The sequence below is a fragment of the Cydia pomonella genome, chromosome 8 (assembly GCF_033807575.1).
Source record: "Cydia pomonella isolate Wapato2018A chromosome 8, ilCydPomo1, whole genome shotgun sequence".
NCBI classification, from domain to species: domain Eukaryota; kingdom Metazoa; phylum Arthropoda; class Insecta; order Lepidoptera; family Tortricidae; genus Cydia; species Cydia pomonella.
In genome coordinates this window covers 23139449-23158893 of record NC_084710.1, presented here as the reverse complement: position 1 = coordinate 23158893, position 19445 = coordinate 23139449, and the positions used below count along the sequence as shown (strand labels likewise).

The 19445-nt window shown below is 37.0% G+C and overlaps 2 protein-coding genes across 2 annotated transcripts; both read right to left on the bottom strand.

Annotated features, from left to right (window-relative positions):
• Positions 1 to 1875: 1875 nt before the first annotated feature.
• LOC133520871 (flexible cuticle protein 12-like) lies at positions 1876 to 4125 on the bottom strand. Its single transcript, XM_061855565.1, has 3 exons — positions 3945 to 4125; positions 3242 to 3363; positions 1876 to 2132 (listed from the first exon to the last, which is right to left on the bottom strand). The coding sequence occupies exons 1-3, from the start codon at positions 3951 to 3953 to the stop codon at positions 1940 to 1942; spliced, it is 324 nt and encodes a 107-aa protein (XP_061711549.1). The 5' UTR covers positions 3954 to 4125; the 3' UTR covers positions 1876 to 1939.
• Positions 4126 to 15220: 11095 nt separating this feature from the next.
• LOC133520870 (flexible cuticle protein 12-like) lies at positions 15221 to 17695 on the bottom strand. The gene is made up of 3 exons (XM_061855564.1): positions 17604 to 17695; positions 16549 to 16670; positions 15221 to 15496 (listed from the first exon to the last, which is right to left on the bottom strand). Exons 1-3 carry the CDS (start codon positions 17610 to 17612, stop codon positions 15304 to 15306), a joined length of 324 nt encoding a protein of 107 aa, XP_061711548.1. The 5' UTR covers positions 17613 to 17695; the 3' UTR covers positions 15221 to 15303.
• Between the last annotated feature and the right edge of the window lie 1750 nt (positions 17696 to 19445).

Below are 19445 nucleotides of genomic sequence, written 5' to 3'. Positions count from 1 at the left end.
TAACTCGCGTTTTGGTAAGAAAACTAATGAATGAAATTACCACTATTTCTTTACTTATATCTCTATGCTTTTACTAAAAAAGCAAAACTTTATTACTATACTTGTAACACTTCAGGGTGTTGTAATTTGGAGTTTTAGCGGAGAGTAGGAAGATTTTATCGACTGTTGGGTTAATGTTTATTTGATCTTTAATAAGTTTAAAAATTAGTTGTTTTGTTTGTACATGTCCATACGATTGTCGGGACTCTGTATGTGAGGCGTCCTAACTTTAAATATCACATACTGATTCCTGCTTCAGGGGAATCGTGGCCTGACACCTTGCGACCCTGAGGTACTTCCAAACTTAGTCGTGTTTTTTTTTAATTTTATTTAAGTATAATCTAACTTTAATAGGGCCTACTGTCCGACTCATTACAGTGGCGCCCCACGTTGGGCCCCCCATTGTTTGGTGATTTATCCCCTAACGTTTCCTTGTCTAATTGTTTCAGCCGCTTCGAAATCTAGCATAATTTAGAAGTCAAAAGGCGCAATATGGCGTCCACCTATTTCTAAAATTCCTGTGCCATCAAACAACCGACATGGTAAGTTTTTAAATGTATCTTTTGCTTCGGTTGGGAGAGAAAATAAGATTTTTTGTATGTCAGTTTCTATTATTAACTAGTTCGATTTTATTTTCAGCACCGATCTACGTAAATATTGAACCGTTTAATGTCAGCGGGAACCACGTGGCGGGTCTGCCGTGAACAAAGAAACCCAAGATTAATCCCTTGGTAAGTTTCCTTTGATTCAATCTTTCTATTGTAGGGAAGTGATATTTAAATAAAATTGGGTTTTATGTATAAACGAGATTCTAATATGAACATTTTCCTTGTCCGTAGGGTTTTTTTTTTTGGGTTCCTTCTTTTCGATACTACAAGTATCACTGCCAGCTTCATTGGCGAGTTCTGGAAACACGCTTCCGAGCCGGTCTGCGGAGCTGTGCGCCGGTTCATGCTGAATTTTAGTCAACTCATGGTGATATAATTATTGATTTTTTTATTACGGACTGCAAAAACATTTTCTTTCTCTAGGAACTGATCCTGTTTGTAACGATTTAAAAGGGGTATAATAACTTCTTTTTCCTATAACAAAATACCCAGTATACTGAATAATACATATATTACCTAAATAATTTTAAGATTCAAAGTCGTTTACAGTAATTCTGTGCATTATCTTTCCTCTTGGAAAAACCCTTTTGATGGGTATGTAGGGATATTAACCGGATACAGAGACGAGGCAAAACTAAATTTAATGGAAAAATTAGACCAAAATGACTGTCAACTACATCATTGTACATAAAACAACACGAGCGATTGCCGTGCTCTATCACTCTTTACTATATGCACGAAGCGCATATAGCGACTCAAGCGATTTCAGAAGTGCTATCTCTGCCATTCTTTACTATGATATGCGCGATGCGCATATAGAGCCGCCAGCAATTGCAGTTGTGCAATTCCTATCACTCTTTACTATATGCGCAAAGCAAATATAGCGACACAAGCGTTTGCAGTAATGCTATTTCTACCACTCTTAACAATAAAAATAAAAAAATCAAAACAAACAAACTTAAACTTTATTTATAACAGGACTAGACTGGTTCGGGTCATTGGATAATTTAAGGACCTTGGGGAAGATGGGCGCCCTGAGGTTGGAAACCGATCTCGTCAGCGATGTAGTAGACGGTGTAGACGACGCCGTTGGCACCGGTGCAGACGTAGCAGCCGCGGACGAAGATGGCCTCGTTGTCGGTGCTGATATTGTTCAGCTGCGCTTGCTCTTCTGACTAACTTAACTTAACTCGAGTAACTGCCAAGGACAACAATAAAAATACAAAAATGAAAACAAACGAACTTATACTTTATTTATAACTGGACTAGACGGGTTCAAGTCATTGGATAACTTAAGGGGCTACTGGAAGATGGGCGCCCTGGGGCTGGAAGCCGTTCTCATCAGCGATGTAGGTGACGGTGTAGACGACGCCATCGGGGCCGGTGTAGGCGTAGGAGCCGCGGACGGAGATGGCCTCGTTGTCGGTGCCGATGTTGTTCAGCTGCGCTTGCTCTTCTGACCTGATGCCGTTGGAAGTCTCATAACTGTCGAAAAATACAGAAAATTAAGAATTTTAAGCAAATTTTACACACACGTCACGCGCTCGATCAGTGAAGAAGGTGCAGTTGGGCTTATTAGAAAATCCTCAGAAATGTATCGAATAGCCCGGAACCCGTTTAACAGTTATTTGTACAACAAGAGAGAAAGTTGGTTTTTCTTGCGAGTGTTGATTTTGAGTTCCGAGTAAGCGAAAGACTCATTAATTGAATCACGAGCGAAGCGAGTGATTCTAAGTTATAGCCTTGAGCGTAGCGAGGGACTCAAAAACACGAGATGTAAAATAACTTTGCTCTCGTATGACACATACAACTTTTCACCTCAGTAGTGATAACATATTAAAGGTTAAAAAATTCAACATCAAGTAATGTTAACCACATTTATTTACATTTATGAATAAAAGGCATCATCATTGTGACGAAAGTTTCAAGAAATATTCCTGTATTCATGGCCTTCACTAAATTAAAAAGCTACTTTGTCTCACTCATTGAAGTGATGAAAGTAGGCTGCTAAAGTGAAAAATTATTTTTATACATTAAGAATTTGGAAAGCAGTGAGACTCCAGGCACAGCCAGTGGATGTCATTTCAAATCTAGAGCAGAGCCCAACTGGGGAAGTACCCCCACCTTACAGAAAACAGCAGCCAAATAACACTAGACCCTACTCATAGTGTTGTGTTCCTGCCGGTGAGTAAGGTTGCCAGAGCTCAACGAGGGGGGGCGGGTTTAGGGTCGGCAACGCGCATGTAACATGTAGTATGTATGGAGTTGTATAGGCTACGGAGACTGCTTACCATCAGGCGGGCCGTATGCTTGTCCGCCACCGACGTAGTATAAAAAAAAAAAACTCAACTATTAAAAGTTGGATAGCTAACTTTGCACTGCATCGTGTGTTCTCTGCGATTTTCTAAAAATTACCCATAATATCTCTTTAAACTAACAATCTATTAACACTATCCGTTTTGCTTATAAAAGTTATAAAGCAGTGTATGCAGTAGAAAATAAAATATCACCAATAAACTTCTGGGAATTTTATTTCGCATAGGTATTCTTAGTTTCTCCAGATAGAAACACATTTTAAGAAAATGGGTACTTACGAGTATTTGTAGCCATCAACGCCGATGTTTTCAGCGTCGTAGCGGAGGACCTGAGCGTCAGCGTCAGGGCTGCGTTGTGGGGCGGCGGCGACGGCCGCGACGATCAGGGCAAATACGATGAACTGTAATCAAATTATCAACAATGTTAAACATGCGGTAAACAGTAAGGCAGCTACCAATTGCTTAAGCTTAGAACACGGCCACTCTATCAAGGGTCGTGATTCAAGCCTAAAACGACAAAGAATAAAGAAGAGCACAGTTTATGTTGCCTAAGACAAGACCAGTATGATAATTCCAAGCACTTGTTTCTTGACCTGGAGGTTCATTTTACCCCACCAAACTTTATAGGTATTTTTATGTGGACTCATAGACTTCGATTAGTGGAAAATAATTCAGGCACTAAAATCAACCCAATATCAAACTAAAGGAAGGTCACAAGACAGATCTATGTCTAACAGACAAAAACAATATATCGAGAACACTATAATGACGCGTGAATTCTGAACATACAAGACTGACTTGGCGGATTTCATGCAATATATTTCGTTGTTAATATTATATCACCAATCCGACCTGCCTCTATTTCTCTTCACCACACATGCTAATTCATATAATTACACGATTTATTCGACCAACGATTTACACACATTTCTATTATAAAATGTAGACTGTAAACTAAAAAGAAAAAACTAATTTCACTGACCGATTTCATTATTGCTTATTGATGTTTGGGTGGTCCTAACTCGGGAAGTAATAGCCAACGACTGATGCCATCTGTCGGCAGGACGCGACTTTTATATGCGTTTGCGCACCGCAAGGACGCGTGAGATGACATTGGTTATATATCTATGTAGGAAAGATTGCAATAATATTTGTCACATTTTGAATATTATAAATTGAATGAAGGTTTTTAAATATTTTTAGGTGTGAGACGTACACTTTTATTTTCAATTTAATTTAAAGGCACTAATTTAAAATATATATGTATATTAAATAACAAACTATTGGGGATATTACGAGCACTAAAATGGGAACTTTAGTTACACTTTTCACTTGAAATTCAATGGTAATTATTATTTCCCCATGGTACCCTACATTAATTATTAATTATTAATACCCACCATACACTTTTACATCTAATAATTAGGCATCGCTCGGTAAGATTATAATGAGTTATGCAGTCGATATTAAAATTAAGACATACTTATACTCATTCAGTAATTTTAGCATATTATGACCTGCAATATTTTTTTGTAATATCACGTTTCACTTGAAATTTTATGGTTATTATTATTTCTCCATGGTGCCAAACACACACACACATGCACATGCTCATGCATGCATGTGTGGTGCACGTGGTGGTGGTGGTGGTGGTGGGTTTAGGGTCGGCAACGTGCATGTAACTCTTCTGGAGTTGCAGGCGTACATAGGCTTCGGAGACTGCTTACCATCAGGCGGGCCGTATGCTTGTTTGCCACCGACGTAGTATTAAAAAAAACATACGAAACATACTTTAAACTAAATAAATTAAACTAAAACAGCCACCTATGTAAAGTCCCCCAGGTCTTTCCCCTATTCCCCAGTGTAAAAGGTGCCCATAAGTCTGACTACATTCCCACGCTAAATGGCAATACCTTAGACTAGGTCAACCATAGGCCCAAATAGGTTATGGGCATCGCGACTCCACGGCCTTGGGTACATAGTACCTAGATCAAAAATGTTGCATCTTTGTCGTTTTTTTTTTCAATACAACCCAAACCTTATAAAAATCTAGTAAATCTCATTCTAATCGTCACTGTCACCTGCCCTGACCGACCTTGGCATTCAAGTTTTAGTGACGTAACTGCGCGGGAGTATTCGGAGTATCACTTTTACATTGCTAACATTTTCGTATACTTATTAAATCAGGAACTATTATAAAAGACGAGAGACTAAATAAGTTTTCCAAATGGTAAAAAAAATAGTTTTACATCTAACTGAAAAGACTGAATCTTAGATAAGTTTTTGTGTTATTTTGTTATTAATAGTACCTAGTGGTAGCTAATAGTACCGCCGACAATATCCATGCTTTACCTTAAGGTTGAATGGTAGAGAATGCCTTTTGGCATTAAGTTCGCCTTTTATACGATAAGTTTTTTTTGTACAATAAAGCTTAACCAAAAAATAAATAAAAGACTTCAATATAATAATAAATAAATCAATGTTATAGGAAATTATTACACAAATTGACAAGTCCCACAGTAAGCTCAATAAGGGCTGTGTTGTCGGTACTTAGACAACTTTAATGTAGAATAATAATAGGAAATACCATCTGAGCCCGTTCTCAGATTTGAGAATCTGAGGTAAATATCTCCATCGCGCTGACGAGGCCAGTTCCTTATATTAGTGCGATAAGGACAACTGCAGCTTAGGCGATAAATCCTGCGTAAAAATCTCAGAAATTGAGATTTAGTTCTCGACATTTTCCTCCTCTAAAACTAGACCTTTAGTAACTACATTATGGGAAAAAAAACCTGCAATTACGCGCGATTATTATTTTTGTAAAATATTATATATTTAATCTACAAACGATGTAAATACTCTCACACAGGTAAAAAAATTATATAACATTTCGGGGAGTGTGCGATGGGATTACATAATCTTATCCCCCCATCTCCGTTCTGCCACCGTGGGACTAGACGCGGAATTGCGTTTCACCCTTACGTCGTTACTTTACCACTGATTCGCACTAAACGCTACGCATCCAGCTTTCTCATGCAAACGGCTAAGGAGTGGAATTCACTTCCTGCAAATCTATTCCCAGTCCACTATAACTTGGACCTTTTTAAATCGAGAGTGAATAGACATCTTTTAAGTAAGCATGTTCCATCCTAGACTGCATCGGCACTTTCCATCAGGTGAGATTGTGGTCAAATGCTTACCTTTTCGTAATAAAAAAAAAATGTATTAGTTAAATACATTATGCATTATATTTTTCCCCTGAAAAGGCATTCATTGAAAATTAATATCATACTATGTCTGAGCGATCTAACAACGGTAACGTAACGTTCTGAACACGTTTTGTCCAATTGACCTCTCCGAATAATTCCGTTCACTTTATGCTCTGTCCACACAAGGGTGATGGGTCAAAGTGAAGAGTGAAGATTTAATTTTTTAGAGATGACAGAGCTGACATGACACGTGACTATTATAACGTATGTTTTGACCGGTTATATTTAAGTTTTGACCGGCGTTTGTCATCTTGGCAATAGGGGGCTAGTTTAGACGTGCGAATATTAACGACTATTTTTGAATTTGAATTCTCATGGCAAATGTTCTCGAAACTTTATTTACCGTGGGCTAGGTCATCACACGTCATAAGGAGCAAAAAATGTTGTATGAGTTTCGGTTTCATTCGAAAAAAAAAACATTACAACGAATAAGTAATTTATTTTTATTTTTGAAACGAAACCAAGTTACATAGTGGCAGCGACAAATCCAAAAAGGCATTTTTCAATAAGTTATTACAGCAACAAATTTTCAAAAATGTCGTATCTCTAACACAAGATCGATTTCAAGAAACATTGTATGAAATTATTTTATTTACGTACTCTCTACATGCGGTCAAGAATACACCTTTAAAATCTGTTGGGTTCATAGCCCCACGGTGTATAGTTACGTTCATTTGGGCTAATTTTAATTTTAATTTGATTATTTAGAATATTATTAACTGTTTTGTTGAGTTATTTTTTCTGTAGGCATGAAACATGCGACAAACAGAATTATGTTTTAATTTCGTTGACTTTGAAATTTTTAGTTTCCCCGCCGAAGTGATGTGATTAATTTCTTAATTTTAAACCTGTTAAACTCGGAACGTTATATGGCTTTACATGTTAAATTTTATGAAAAATAAATAGTTCATTTAACAGGTACTATAGAAATTCAAAATGAGCACTGACAAAAAATATAGGAATACCTTTTTAATATTCGGCGAATATTAGTATATGTTGCATCACCACCTTCAATATTTCTAAACCTCGACACAACTTAAAATTACTTCAGATGTGTCAGTCAGTGTGGTAGACTATGAAATATGCATTATTAACCAACATTCAAGTTCATACATATTATGAAACATTTTTCAGGTATTGTAATCCTTAGTTTTAGCGATCAACGAGGTATGCCAGAAATGAGTACATGACGCAAGTTTTTAAGATTTCTGATAAAGCTTAGTGCCACCCCACACTAACTCCAGCGTCTTTTGAGCGTCGGCGTCTAGTCAGCGCTATGGAAAATGGCGTCGCTGCGCAGTTGCGCTGACGTTGCGTCGAGCAGCAGCCATAGAGTTGACTAGACGCCGACGCTCGGGAGACGCTAGTGTGTGGTAGCTCTAAGACGCCGATATTTGGCATGATAATGTTTGATAAATTAGCTTTAAATTCAGAAGTATTATAATTTCTGTCATGTCCGCAATAAAGTAGACTTTTTTTTAAATGCCCAAAATAATTGGTGTATTCATTAATTTATTAATATAGTCTCAATGTCATATAATTAGAATATGAAGAAGAAACCATTCACTGCCCACGGAATTCGTTAAAACAGGTTTTGTTTGGTAGCAATAAAATACTACTTTAGATTCGATATCTCTACTAAAATGCCTACGCTCTTTGACTTTTGACTTAATTTAAATTGTTGTACGTATCTTATTTTGTTTATACCGAGAAGGATAAACGTGTAAAAATATATTGGAGTCCGTCTAAGTTAACTTTGCATGGATTTAAAAAAATTTACAGTACATAATTATGGTGCTACTTCACCGCACTAGTGCGATTATTAGCACATTACGTAACTGTGTGTCTGTGTCCAAAGTTTAAAGGGCCATATGTACTGTAAAACGTTGTACGATGCATGTGCGAATAGGTAATTCGCAACTCGTGTCGATTAAAAACACCCCCTTCGGTCGTGTTTTAATTTATCGCCACTCCTTTCGAATTTCCTATTTTTCGCACTTGTATCGTAATGTACTATTATGTAATAGGCAGGAAATGAGCCGACGAGCCGCCTGATGGGAAACAGTCATCGCCGCCCATGGCCCACATAAACAACATAGGTGGAGCCACTTATGCGTTGCCAACCTTTGAGAACCCTAAATACCTGCTTCTTGAAGAACCCCATGTCATAGCGCAAGGGAAACACCTCAGAAGGTAGCTCATTCCACAACTTGCACGTTCAGATTTATGTCAGAAACGCTCTTTGTATCGTTAAAAAGCCATGCAGAGTTTTTGTTCCGATTCTATGAAGCATTTAGGTCGTCCGCTAGCTGACGCGGGTGCATGGAGCGGGCGCATGCCCGCGGGTGCCATTGTAGGTAAAATCCGTCGTACGCATCCGCATCATACTATTTATCGTTAACCCGCTCACCCGCTTCAGCTTGCGGACGCTCTTAAAAGAGTGCGAGGTCGTCATACGTACAGTCAACCAATTTGATTCCTAGGCCACTATAGAACCATGTCATAATGACTTCTACGACAGTGCTTATTGAGTGATGCGTGTCAAGTATCTAGTAGTTAAAGCGACAAGGTTCTATAGTGGCCTAGGATTCTAATTGGTTGACTGTACAGTAGCAACTATAACATTTTATATTACAACAGATCATATTTACCTATAATCTATATCATCTCTAGTGCTCATTTAGAGCTTGCTACATTTAACGCATAGTCTGACATAATATCATGTCATATGGCATCTTTGGGGTAGTACTGCTGTCGTCCACGCCATTTTTTACTGCAGAAGCCATACGTTCAATTTATAAAATGAGTGCTAGCGATTCGCTAAGAAATAAGTTCAAGAAAATTAATATAAATTATTGACTGTATACTCCCTGACATTTTTTTTTTATAATAGGACATTATTATACAAATTGACTAAGTCCCACAGTAAGCTCAATAAGAATTGTGTTGAGGGTACTTAGACAACGATATATATAATATATAAATATTTATAAATACTTAAATACAAAGAAAACACCCATGACTCAGGAACAATTAACCATGCTCATCACACGAATAAATGCCCTTACCAGGATTTGAACCCGGGACCATCAGCTTCGTAGGCAGGGTCACTACCCACTAGGCCAAACCGGTCGTCAATGATTAGTTATTTATATGTCCATAAACATATAGATAAGTTCAAAAGAAATTGTGACGTACATAACATAAATACCAGAAACGAGGACAAACTAGCAGTGCCAACCACACGGCTGCAAAAGATCAAAAAGTCTTTTAAGGGCAACTGTGTACGGTTTTACAATAAACTGCTAAGTAGTGTAACTGAACTTCCACTGAATAGATTCAAGAAACATATTAAGAGTAGATTAATGTAATGTTCAGCCGAGGTATGGTTGGACCGGACCGATACAGTGTTATGTTTACGATGCTTGATATATAAATAATCTTTACTTAATTTAGTCGTTATCTTTTATCTATTTTTCAATTTGTTCACTCTATATTATTTTATGTCTTTTTCCTTCTTGTCTGTTACATTTCGTGATTTTTCTCACTTGATGGTCTCATCGGAAGATCAGCGCTGGAAGCCACCAGCTACATGCTGAGATGAGGCCATTTCGTGGCACTTTATACTTTCTATGTTTTTTTTATATCATGTAATTTAATGTGTCTTGTTTGTGTTGACAAATAAAAATTATTCTATTCTATTCTATTCTATTCTATTCAATTCTATTCAATTCTATTCAATTCTATAAAATTCTATTCAATTCTATTCAATTCTATTCAATTCTATTCAATTCTATTCAATTCCATTCAATTCCATTCAATTCCATTCAATTCCATTCAATTCCATTCAATTCAATTCCATTCCATTCCATTCCATTCCATTCCATTCCATTCCATTCCATTCCATTCCATTCCATTCCATTCCATTCCATTCCATTCCATTCCATTCCATTCCATTCCATTCCATTCCATTCCATTCCATTCCATTCCATTCCATTCCATTCCATTCCATTCCATTCCATTCCATTCCATTCCATTCCATTCCATTCCATTCCATTCCATTCCATTCCATTCCATTCCATTCCATTCCATTCCATTCCATTCCATTCCATTCCATTCCATTCCATTCCATTCTATTCTATTCTATTCTATTCTATTAATTTTTACAGCTTATCTTAGTACTAAGGATTATATTACAGACAAAAATGCCGGGGACTGAGTTGACTTATGCACTTCTACTATTTATATTATTTTATTTTTTCTGCAGACTCTTATGCCTTTTTTGTATATTTAACATTGTATTTTTAAATACTGTTATTTTCTACCAATCTTATTGTTTTTATTTTAATTAATTATTGTTATAATTACTTATATTTCGTATGACTTGTCAAAAATGCTGGTATAATAATACCTACAAACTTGAATAAATTATTTTTGAAGTTTGAAGTTAGTCTGATTCGTTACTTTTCATGACTACAACATGCCTTAAACGTAGATATAGTTAACTGAAATAGTGGTGGCACTCTCATACAATACTAGTACTGGAGCTTATTAATACAGGTATATGGTGGTACTTCAGATTATCTGTGCTTCTCCATTTCACAGAAATAGTCTTGAAGCTCGTTTCATAATCTTCTTCTTTTCATCCTGTTACACTCTGCTGGGGTTAAGGCTCGAATCATATTCTTCCACTGACTCCTGGGCAGCTTGGGAAACCTCTTCCCACCCCATAGCCAACCAGCTCTTGCTCTACAGAACGGCGTCTAGTAAATTTAGGGCTACCATGTTTCCGTTTGCCGGGCAATATTCCTTATCTAATATAGTTGAATAACACAAATACATATAAAAGAACATTCAAATTAGCAACAAACTGCATTTTTTTTAGTTTGGGACGCTACATGCGTTGATACCCTGGCACCGTCCCATGTCCCGAGCACCAAAGTTACCGCTGGCGCTGCGGCATCCTCGGCCGAAAGCCTCAAGCGCCGCAAATATGCAACACTAGGAAGCAGCTACATATGTATGCGGCTTTTGGCGTTGAAGCAGCTACATGTATGCGGCTTTTGGCGTTGAAGCAGCTACATGTATGCGGCTTTTGGCGTTGAAGCAGCTACATGTATGCGGCTTTTGGCGTTGAAACCTTGGGGCCATGGGGGCCAAGTGCGCGTCGGCTTTTTAAAGATTTGTCGGTGCGCCTAAGAGAGGCCTGGGGCGACCAGAGGGCTGGCCACTTTTTCGCACAGCGTATAATTAGTATAGCCATACAACGGGAAAATACGGCCAGCCTTCTAGGCACCTTGCCCATTGACGGCGATTTGGGCCAAATATTTTATCTTTAGTTTAAGTTGTTAGTAACATAAAAGTTCATGTTTTTGCAATTTCTAATTTGCATATCCCAACTATATTGACTGTGAGAAATGAACTTTCAATCTGTCAATTCCATAAAACACTAACAATCGGTAACTTATGGTCAACTCATCCCTATTTATTCAAAATTGATTCCTAAACCTTGCATCATATGATTGAAAATGAATGCTCAAAGGCGAGAGTTAGTACATTATTCTTCCGAGCGGGGTCATAAGATGCGCGTGCGTTGCTTATTTAAAATTGAGTCTTATCCCACACGCATAAAATTGAAATTTAATCGATAAAAGACGTGAGTTACTACATTTTTACGCAGATTGGATCGTTAAAAGATGCGCATGGCTTACGTAACAAGGTGAATGTCATTGGGTTAGCTCGGTAAAGGTTAACTTATAATTATAACGAAGATGGATTCGATCGAATGCTTGTGGATGCTATTCGGTAGCAAATGTCGGGCGATGTTCTAATGGTATTTCTATACAAATTGTAATCCGTATTTCTAATTTCCAATGCCCCAGTTCATCAACTAAATAAATATTTTTATACACTACTTATTTCGACCTAAAATGAGTTTGAAAAATAATAAATCATTTTTAGGCGCTAATAATAATAATAATTCAGCCTATATACGTCCCACTGCTGGGCACAGGCTCGCATGCGCGAGAGGGCTCGAGCTATAGTCCCCACGCTAGCCCAATGCGGATCGAGAACTTCACATACACCTTTGAATTTCTTCGCAGATGTATGCAGGTTTCCTCACGATGTTTTCCTTCACCGAAAAGCTAGTGGTAAATATCAAATGATATTTCGTACAAAAGTTCCGAAAAACTCATTGGTACGAGCCAGGATTTGAACCCGCGACCTCCGGATTGAAAGTCGGACGTCATATCCAATCTGCCACCACCGCTTTAAGCGCTATTTAAACTAAAATTCATGTTTGAAATTCCCAATGGAAGTAGATGATTTTTATCCAAGCTTTAGTTTCAAACTGGGGTTATTAAAAGGAATAAAAGCAATAAGTAAATTGAAAAACAGTCTTCGTTGACTGGGCTAAAATAATTGTAAATTCGCTCTAGGACCTCTAGGTAGATAAGTATGAAACTGTGGTGCCGTCGGAAATGTTGCAAAATAGTGGAATATCCATATGGTAAATATATCAAATATCAAATATTTATTCAGCAAATAGGCCACAGGGGCACTTTTACATGTCCATTTTTACAAACAATAAAAATTACAAAAAACAATTACAAATATGGAATCGATGAAATAATAAATACTTTATTAGAGATACAGTCTCTAAATGTCAAATTACACAAAAAAATAACTATGATAAAAAAATAAAACCAACAATTTTTTACAGGATCAGAGGAAACTTTCATTTTGAAAATAGAAAATTTCGATTCCCATACATAAATATGAGAATGTTTCCAAAATTTTATCTCTGACACTTAGAGACTTATACATCTCTAAAGAATTTTAGTATTTAATAGTACAGGAAAAAATAATGTACACGTGTTTTTTATATATGTGTCCCGTATACGTGTACACCCGTCTTTATGTGTAACTTCAGCGATAAGATATTATAAAACTTCGAAATCTTCGAATGTCGATTTTTTTAGGAAAAAATGAGTTTTAGCCGATTTAACAAAACACGTGCTCATTATTTTTTGCTGCTTTCAAACATATACTCAAACCAGCCATTAACTAGCAAGTTGCTTGAGCATCACTTTCTATAGGAGTTAGAAGATTTAGTAACTTTTTAGTACTTTGGAGGACAATTTCTCCCAATAGGTTGAGTTTGGGCAGCTAAAAAAAAATACGTGTCCGTTATTTTAGACTACTCTATAACATATATCAAAATGAATCAAATCGGAGTCGGACAGTTGGGTACCCTTCCTTGTTAGGAAAAGAAAGATACCTCAGGTATTTTATAAAAACACATCGTAATAATAATAATGACACAGTTGCAAAGAGTATTTTAATTTAATGAAACGTTTCACATTACATTTTGTATTTTTGAAATTTTATAAAGATTTTTTTATATTTCTTTAATTTTGAACTTGCCTTTCGACTCTCGTAAAGACCCGCATACTCAGTTTTCGGTCACGTCTCGAGGCGAAACAACGACTCCATAGAGCGTCTGGTGGTGCAGGGAAGAGCAAACGGAAAAAGACCGCGCAAAAGGCCACCAATGCGATGTACTGACCAAATCAAATCTGCCATGAAGGGACCCCTGAACGCATTTGCCAGAATGGCCCCCAACCGCGAAAAATGCCGAGAAATCGTACGGCAAGCAACATCTGCGCCTGATGTCAGCAGTTGACCACGACGCTCTGCAAATAGTACAACGACAAAGAAGAAGAAGAAGAAGAGAATCTTGAACTTTAATGACTGTCAATAGAGTTGAATAAATAAATAAATAATAATAAATAAATATTATACGACATTATTACACAAATTGACTAAGTCCCACAGTAAGCTCAATAAGGGTTGTGTTGAGGGTACTTAGACAACGATATATATAATATATAAATATTTATAAATACTTAAATACATAGAAAACACCCATGACTCAGGAACAAATATCCATGCTCATCACACGAATAAATGCCCTTACCAGGATTTGAACCCGGGACCATCAGCTTCGTAGGCAGGGTCACTACCCACTAGGCCAATACGGTCGTCATAGAGTTACATTTTATAATTGTCATGCATGTCATGGCTTCATACTTACTAGAGGCTTAATAAACTTGTACGTAGTTCTACAACACGAATAAATTATCGCTAACCCATTTTGATGTCAATTTAATGAATATTAAACACGAAAACATCCCATTAAACTAATCCGACCATGACTGAACTTAACTTTGTAAGATAACGATTTTGTTTGTCTAAAATAGTCAAATGTCAAATTCAAATTTCAAGGATGAAATTATAAATGATAATGTAACATCTGCCCACCGCACGAAGGTTAATGCATATTTACATCTTTATGAGTATGAAGTTAGCCTGATTTTACAAATCTGGAATCTTGTTTTGGCTTTTATTGGTCATCAATTTTAAAAATTACATCATCGTCTTTAAGGTGTGTTGCCTTTTCAGTTCTGTCATTTTCAGAAATGAATACATCTTCAAAATGATTGGTGGTTTTAATATAATTGCTATGGTTGTGTTGGTAATATTAAAAAAAATTTATAAAAGTCAAGTATGGCGCGATTGCTTATATTTTTGCAATTATCTAGCCTATTTGCGATGATTTAACATTGTAATTATGTGCACTCTATAGGTATGATGTAAATTTATAAATACGCTTTTGCGATCCTCATTAATTTTTAATAAGTTTAGTTTGTTAATAAGATCATATCGATCGATGATGCTCTTAAGATCCAGTATTTTTAAAGAAACTTCATTTTAATTTGAAAAAAAAAACTATAGCAACCTTTTTGTTTTTCAGAAAATTTAATTTTGAAACTAAATAAATCAACTATACGTTATTGTATCGGCTACAGCACAATTGGCAGGTAAATTCCTGCTTTTTTTAGATAATACAGGATAAAAAAAGGAAGACGGCGCTCTCACGTGCTTTCAACCGACTGCGCACATAAAAAACAATAAAACAACAACATAAAATTAAAACAAAAACTAAAACTTTATTAACAACCGGGCTCTTATCACAGCATTGCTACAGAAGGGTGGGGATTGACTAGTTTAAGGAGCTTGGGGAAGATGAGCGCCCTGGGGTTGGAAGCCGTTCTCGTCAGCGATGTAGGTGACGGTGTAGACGACGCCATCGGGGCCGGTGTAAGAGAAGGATCCGCGGACGGAGATAGCCTCGTTTTCGGTGCCAGCGTTTTGGAGCTGGCCTTGCTCCTGTTGCGAAATGCCGTTGGAGGTCTCAACTCTGTGGAGGAAGTTACACATTAGAAGAGGTATTACAGGATAAGAATAGTCAGGAGGTACTCTGCGTTTTAGGGCGTTTTTTAATGTTTACGACGATGCTTATACTCGTAGTTCACTTTTTAATCATAATAATATGAAACATTGTGGTTTCTGCGGTTTAAATGAACAAAATTCTTCCCACACACACACTAAAACATTAATAAGTATGGTTTGTTTATTTATGAAAATCAAAAAGGTTATAATTGTTATAATTCTGTGAGTGTGATCCGTTTAAATGGCTTTATCTGTATGACACTACTTTTCTGTAAGTCTGTCGACGATTAAAAAAATTTGTTAAGTAGTGCTTATATTCTAATAAGTCAGTTAATCATAATTATGGTCAATCTTAGCGAAATGTTCTCGCATCTTATCATGACATTTGGATGGCAACTGTTACACCGCACAGTTACTTCTACAGCGACAATGTCATTGTCAATTACCTTGACAAATGTGTTAATTATGTTACCGCATTACTCACGCAATAAGAACGTTCAATCCGTCACTCTTTTTATCAATAAGATTGACAGTAACATCGCTCGCGTTATCGCTGCAGCAGTAACGTGGATCCGGGTACGTCCTCAAACTACGTTCAAAAGAGAGGTATGGGCATTATGAATGTCATCTCGCTTTGCGTGGTAGGACACAGCACAGCGGATGTCATTCCAGATCTAGAGCAGAGCCCAACTGGGGAAGTACCTCCTTCTTACAGAAAACCGCAGCCAAATAACACTAAACCCTACTCATAGTGTTGTGTTCCTGCCGGTGAGTAAGGTTGCCAGTTTTTAACGAGGGAGCGAAGTGTTAGGGTCGGCAAGGCCCATGTAACTCCTCCGGAGTTACAGGCGTACATAGGTTACGGGGACTGCTTACCGCAGCGGCCGTATGCGTGTTTGCCACCGTCGTAGTATAAAAAAGTGGCATTATTAATGTTGCATTCGTCACCCGAATGTTGCCTTTAGCGTTTATCCCGCTTGCGTCCCCAGTCGGTCATATTGCGTACAATGGGTGACTTACGCGTATTGGTAGCCATCGAGCCCGATGTTTTCAGCGTCGTAGCGGAGGACCTGAGCGTCAGCGTCAGGGCTGCGTTGTGGGGCGGCGGCGACGGCCGCGACGATCAGGGCGAATACGATGAACTGTAACAAATTTATTTTTAATTTGTGGACTGTGCAGTCGTCTAAAAAATATATAGTTTAGAATCAAAAACTATAAGAGATCGGAATAGTTTTTTTTTACATGCCTTTTTGTTAAATTAAGCAGACTCATTTATTTTAAACGAATGTCTATGGTAGTTTTTTTCTGAATTTATTATATTTTTATTTTTTTGCTTCGAATATATGTACTTGTTCGAATGTAATGAATGTACAATGCAAATACAAATTAACATTGTTTGCAGTTTGATTATTATCATCTAAATCTCAAGTTCTTTTATATGAAATAAAAAAATATGCAAAATATGAATCACGTAAATTTAAATGACCGGTCAAAATGTAAAGCAAGGAATCAAGACTGAGATACACTTAGTGCTAGGTATTGGTTTTTTTTATTATGCTAGAAAAAGACCAGTAAAGTTAAATGTGGCATAATATTTTTTACAGTACATATGGGGCTACTTTATAGCACTAGTGCGAGAAGTAGCATATTACGTTACTGTGTCGAACATTTAAAGGGCCATATGTACTGTAAAACGTTGTACGATACATGTGCGAATAGGTAATTCGCAACTCGTGTCGATTTAAAACACTCCCTTCGGTCGTGTTTTAATTTATCGCCACTCGTTTCGAATTTCCTATTTTTCGCACTTGTATCGTAATGTACTATTAAAGATTAAATTGATCCATAAACATGGAACGAATACTCGTACAAATAAGTTCAAATATTTATAAGCGTAAAAACTTTAACTATGAACTGTTTAAAAGCTAAAAAAGTCGATTTAATGTTTGCAGTATATATAACAAAAGCAATTTTTAAAATATATATCCATCATAATAAAATATTTTTGTTGATTAAAAAATAATAATCGATCACAAAAGACACGTGTCAATCCGAACACACGCGAAACCACTAACCGATTTCATTTTGGCGAGTTTTTTGGTGGTCCCGGCTTGAGAGCTAGTGAGCGACTGGTGCCATCTCTTGGCGGGATGCGCTATTTATATGCGCGAGCGCATCGCAAGGACGCGAGTTGACATTTGAACTTAGAACTTCGGCGGTTTAAAGGTTCTGTGACATGTCCGGTTGTGGACGTGGAAAATACCTTTGGTTTAGATTTATTTATATGTGATAATCGGTCGCTGTTCTCGAGGGCTTAATAAATCTTTTATTCGTGTCAAAATGTCCCGCAAACTAAGGGCATTTTTTTCGAGCATACATTATCAAACGATTTGACTATATCTATATAAATAAATAAATAAATATTATAGGACATTATTACACAAATTGAATAAGTCCCACAGTAAGCTCAATAAGGCTTGTGTTGAGGGTACTTAGACAACGATATATATAATATATAAATATTTATAAATACTTAAATACATAGAAAACAACTAGCCGTGTTCATCACATAAATAAATGTCAGGCCATTAGTATTAGGTTTTAGCCTTTAGTATCTATGTGTGTCCTATAAAGGCTTAAGGCTTAACTCGTCAGGGCGCAATGAAGGGTTCCGTACCGTTATCTATAAAAACGGTCACCCATCCAAGTACTGACCCCACCCGACGTTGCTTAACTTCGGTGATTGGATGAGAACCTCGAGATTGGAAAGAAATATTTATTTTATTCTGTTTTTAGTATTTGTTGTTATAGCGGCAACAGAAATACATCATCTGTAGAAATTTCAACTTGCTGACTATCACGGTTTATGAGATACAGCCTGGTGACAGACGAACGGACGGACGGACAGCGGAGTCTCAGTAATAGGAACCCGTTTGACCCTTTGGGTACGGAACCCTAAAAAATTTGAACCGTCAAATCCCAGTTGAAATGGACATCAGTACAGATTTTGAGTTTCCAAGACGTCCCGCTTGGCGCGCTATTTCTAAATCCCATACAAAACAAGTCTACTCCATCGATTAAATTTACACCAGGGGTTCAGAAACTGGTCTTTACATCTTCGAACATTTTAAGATTTCATGTCAAGTTTAAATAGTAACAAAGTTATTAGAATATGTCATCTTGTTGCAATATATAAGTTAGTTCCATGAATTTTAATTAGGGCCTCAGGCATTTTATGAATTCGTTAAAATTATTGTTTAACATATTAGTTTTACATTTTGTTAATGAACAGTGATGAATTAAAGGTTACTCTTGACAAGCTTTAATTTGATTTTGCAATAATTTTCTCACATTTTATGAGAGTAATTTTTAAATACGAGTAAACTTGAGTAATTACTGCGTTTTTCGATTTGCGTCTGAAAAAGACCGATCGATTTAGTATTTAAACAGCAGACCTACAGACATCTGGGTGCTTAGCTAACATGCCAATCTCGCTCCGTAGCATAGCCTATATACATCTCTCTCTATCACTTTTTAGGGTTCCGTAGTCAACTAGGAACCCTTATAGTTTTGCCATGTCCGTCTGTCTGTCTGTCTGTCTGTCCGCGGCTTTGCTACGTGGTCGTTAGTGCTAGAAAGATGAAATTTGGCATGGACATATAAATCAATGAAGCCGACAAAGTCGTACAATAAAATATAATATTTTTTTTTAGGGTACTAAAATAAACCACCCCCACTTTACGTGTAGGACGTAAAGTGGGGGTGGATTTTTTTTTGCTTCAACCCTACAGTGTGGGGTATCGTTGGAAAGGTCTTTTAAAACTAATTGGGGTCTTTAACAAACATTTTTTGATAAAGTGAATATATTCGGAGATAATCGCTCCGAAAGAAAAAAAAATGTGTCCCCCCCTCTAACG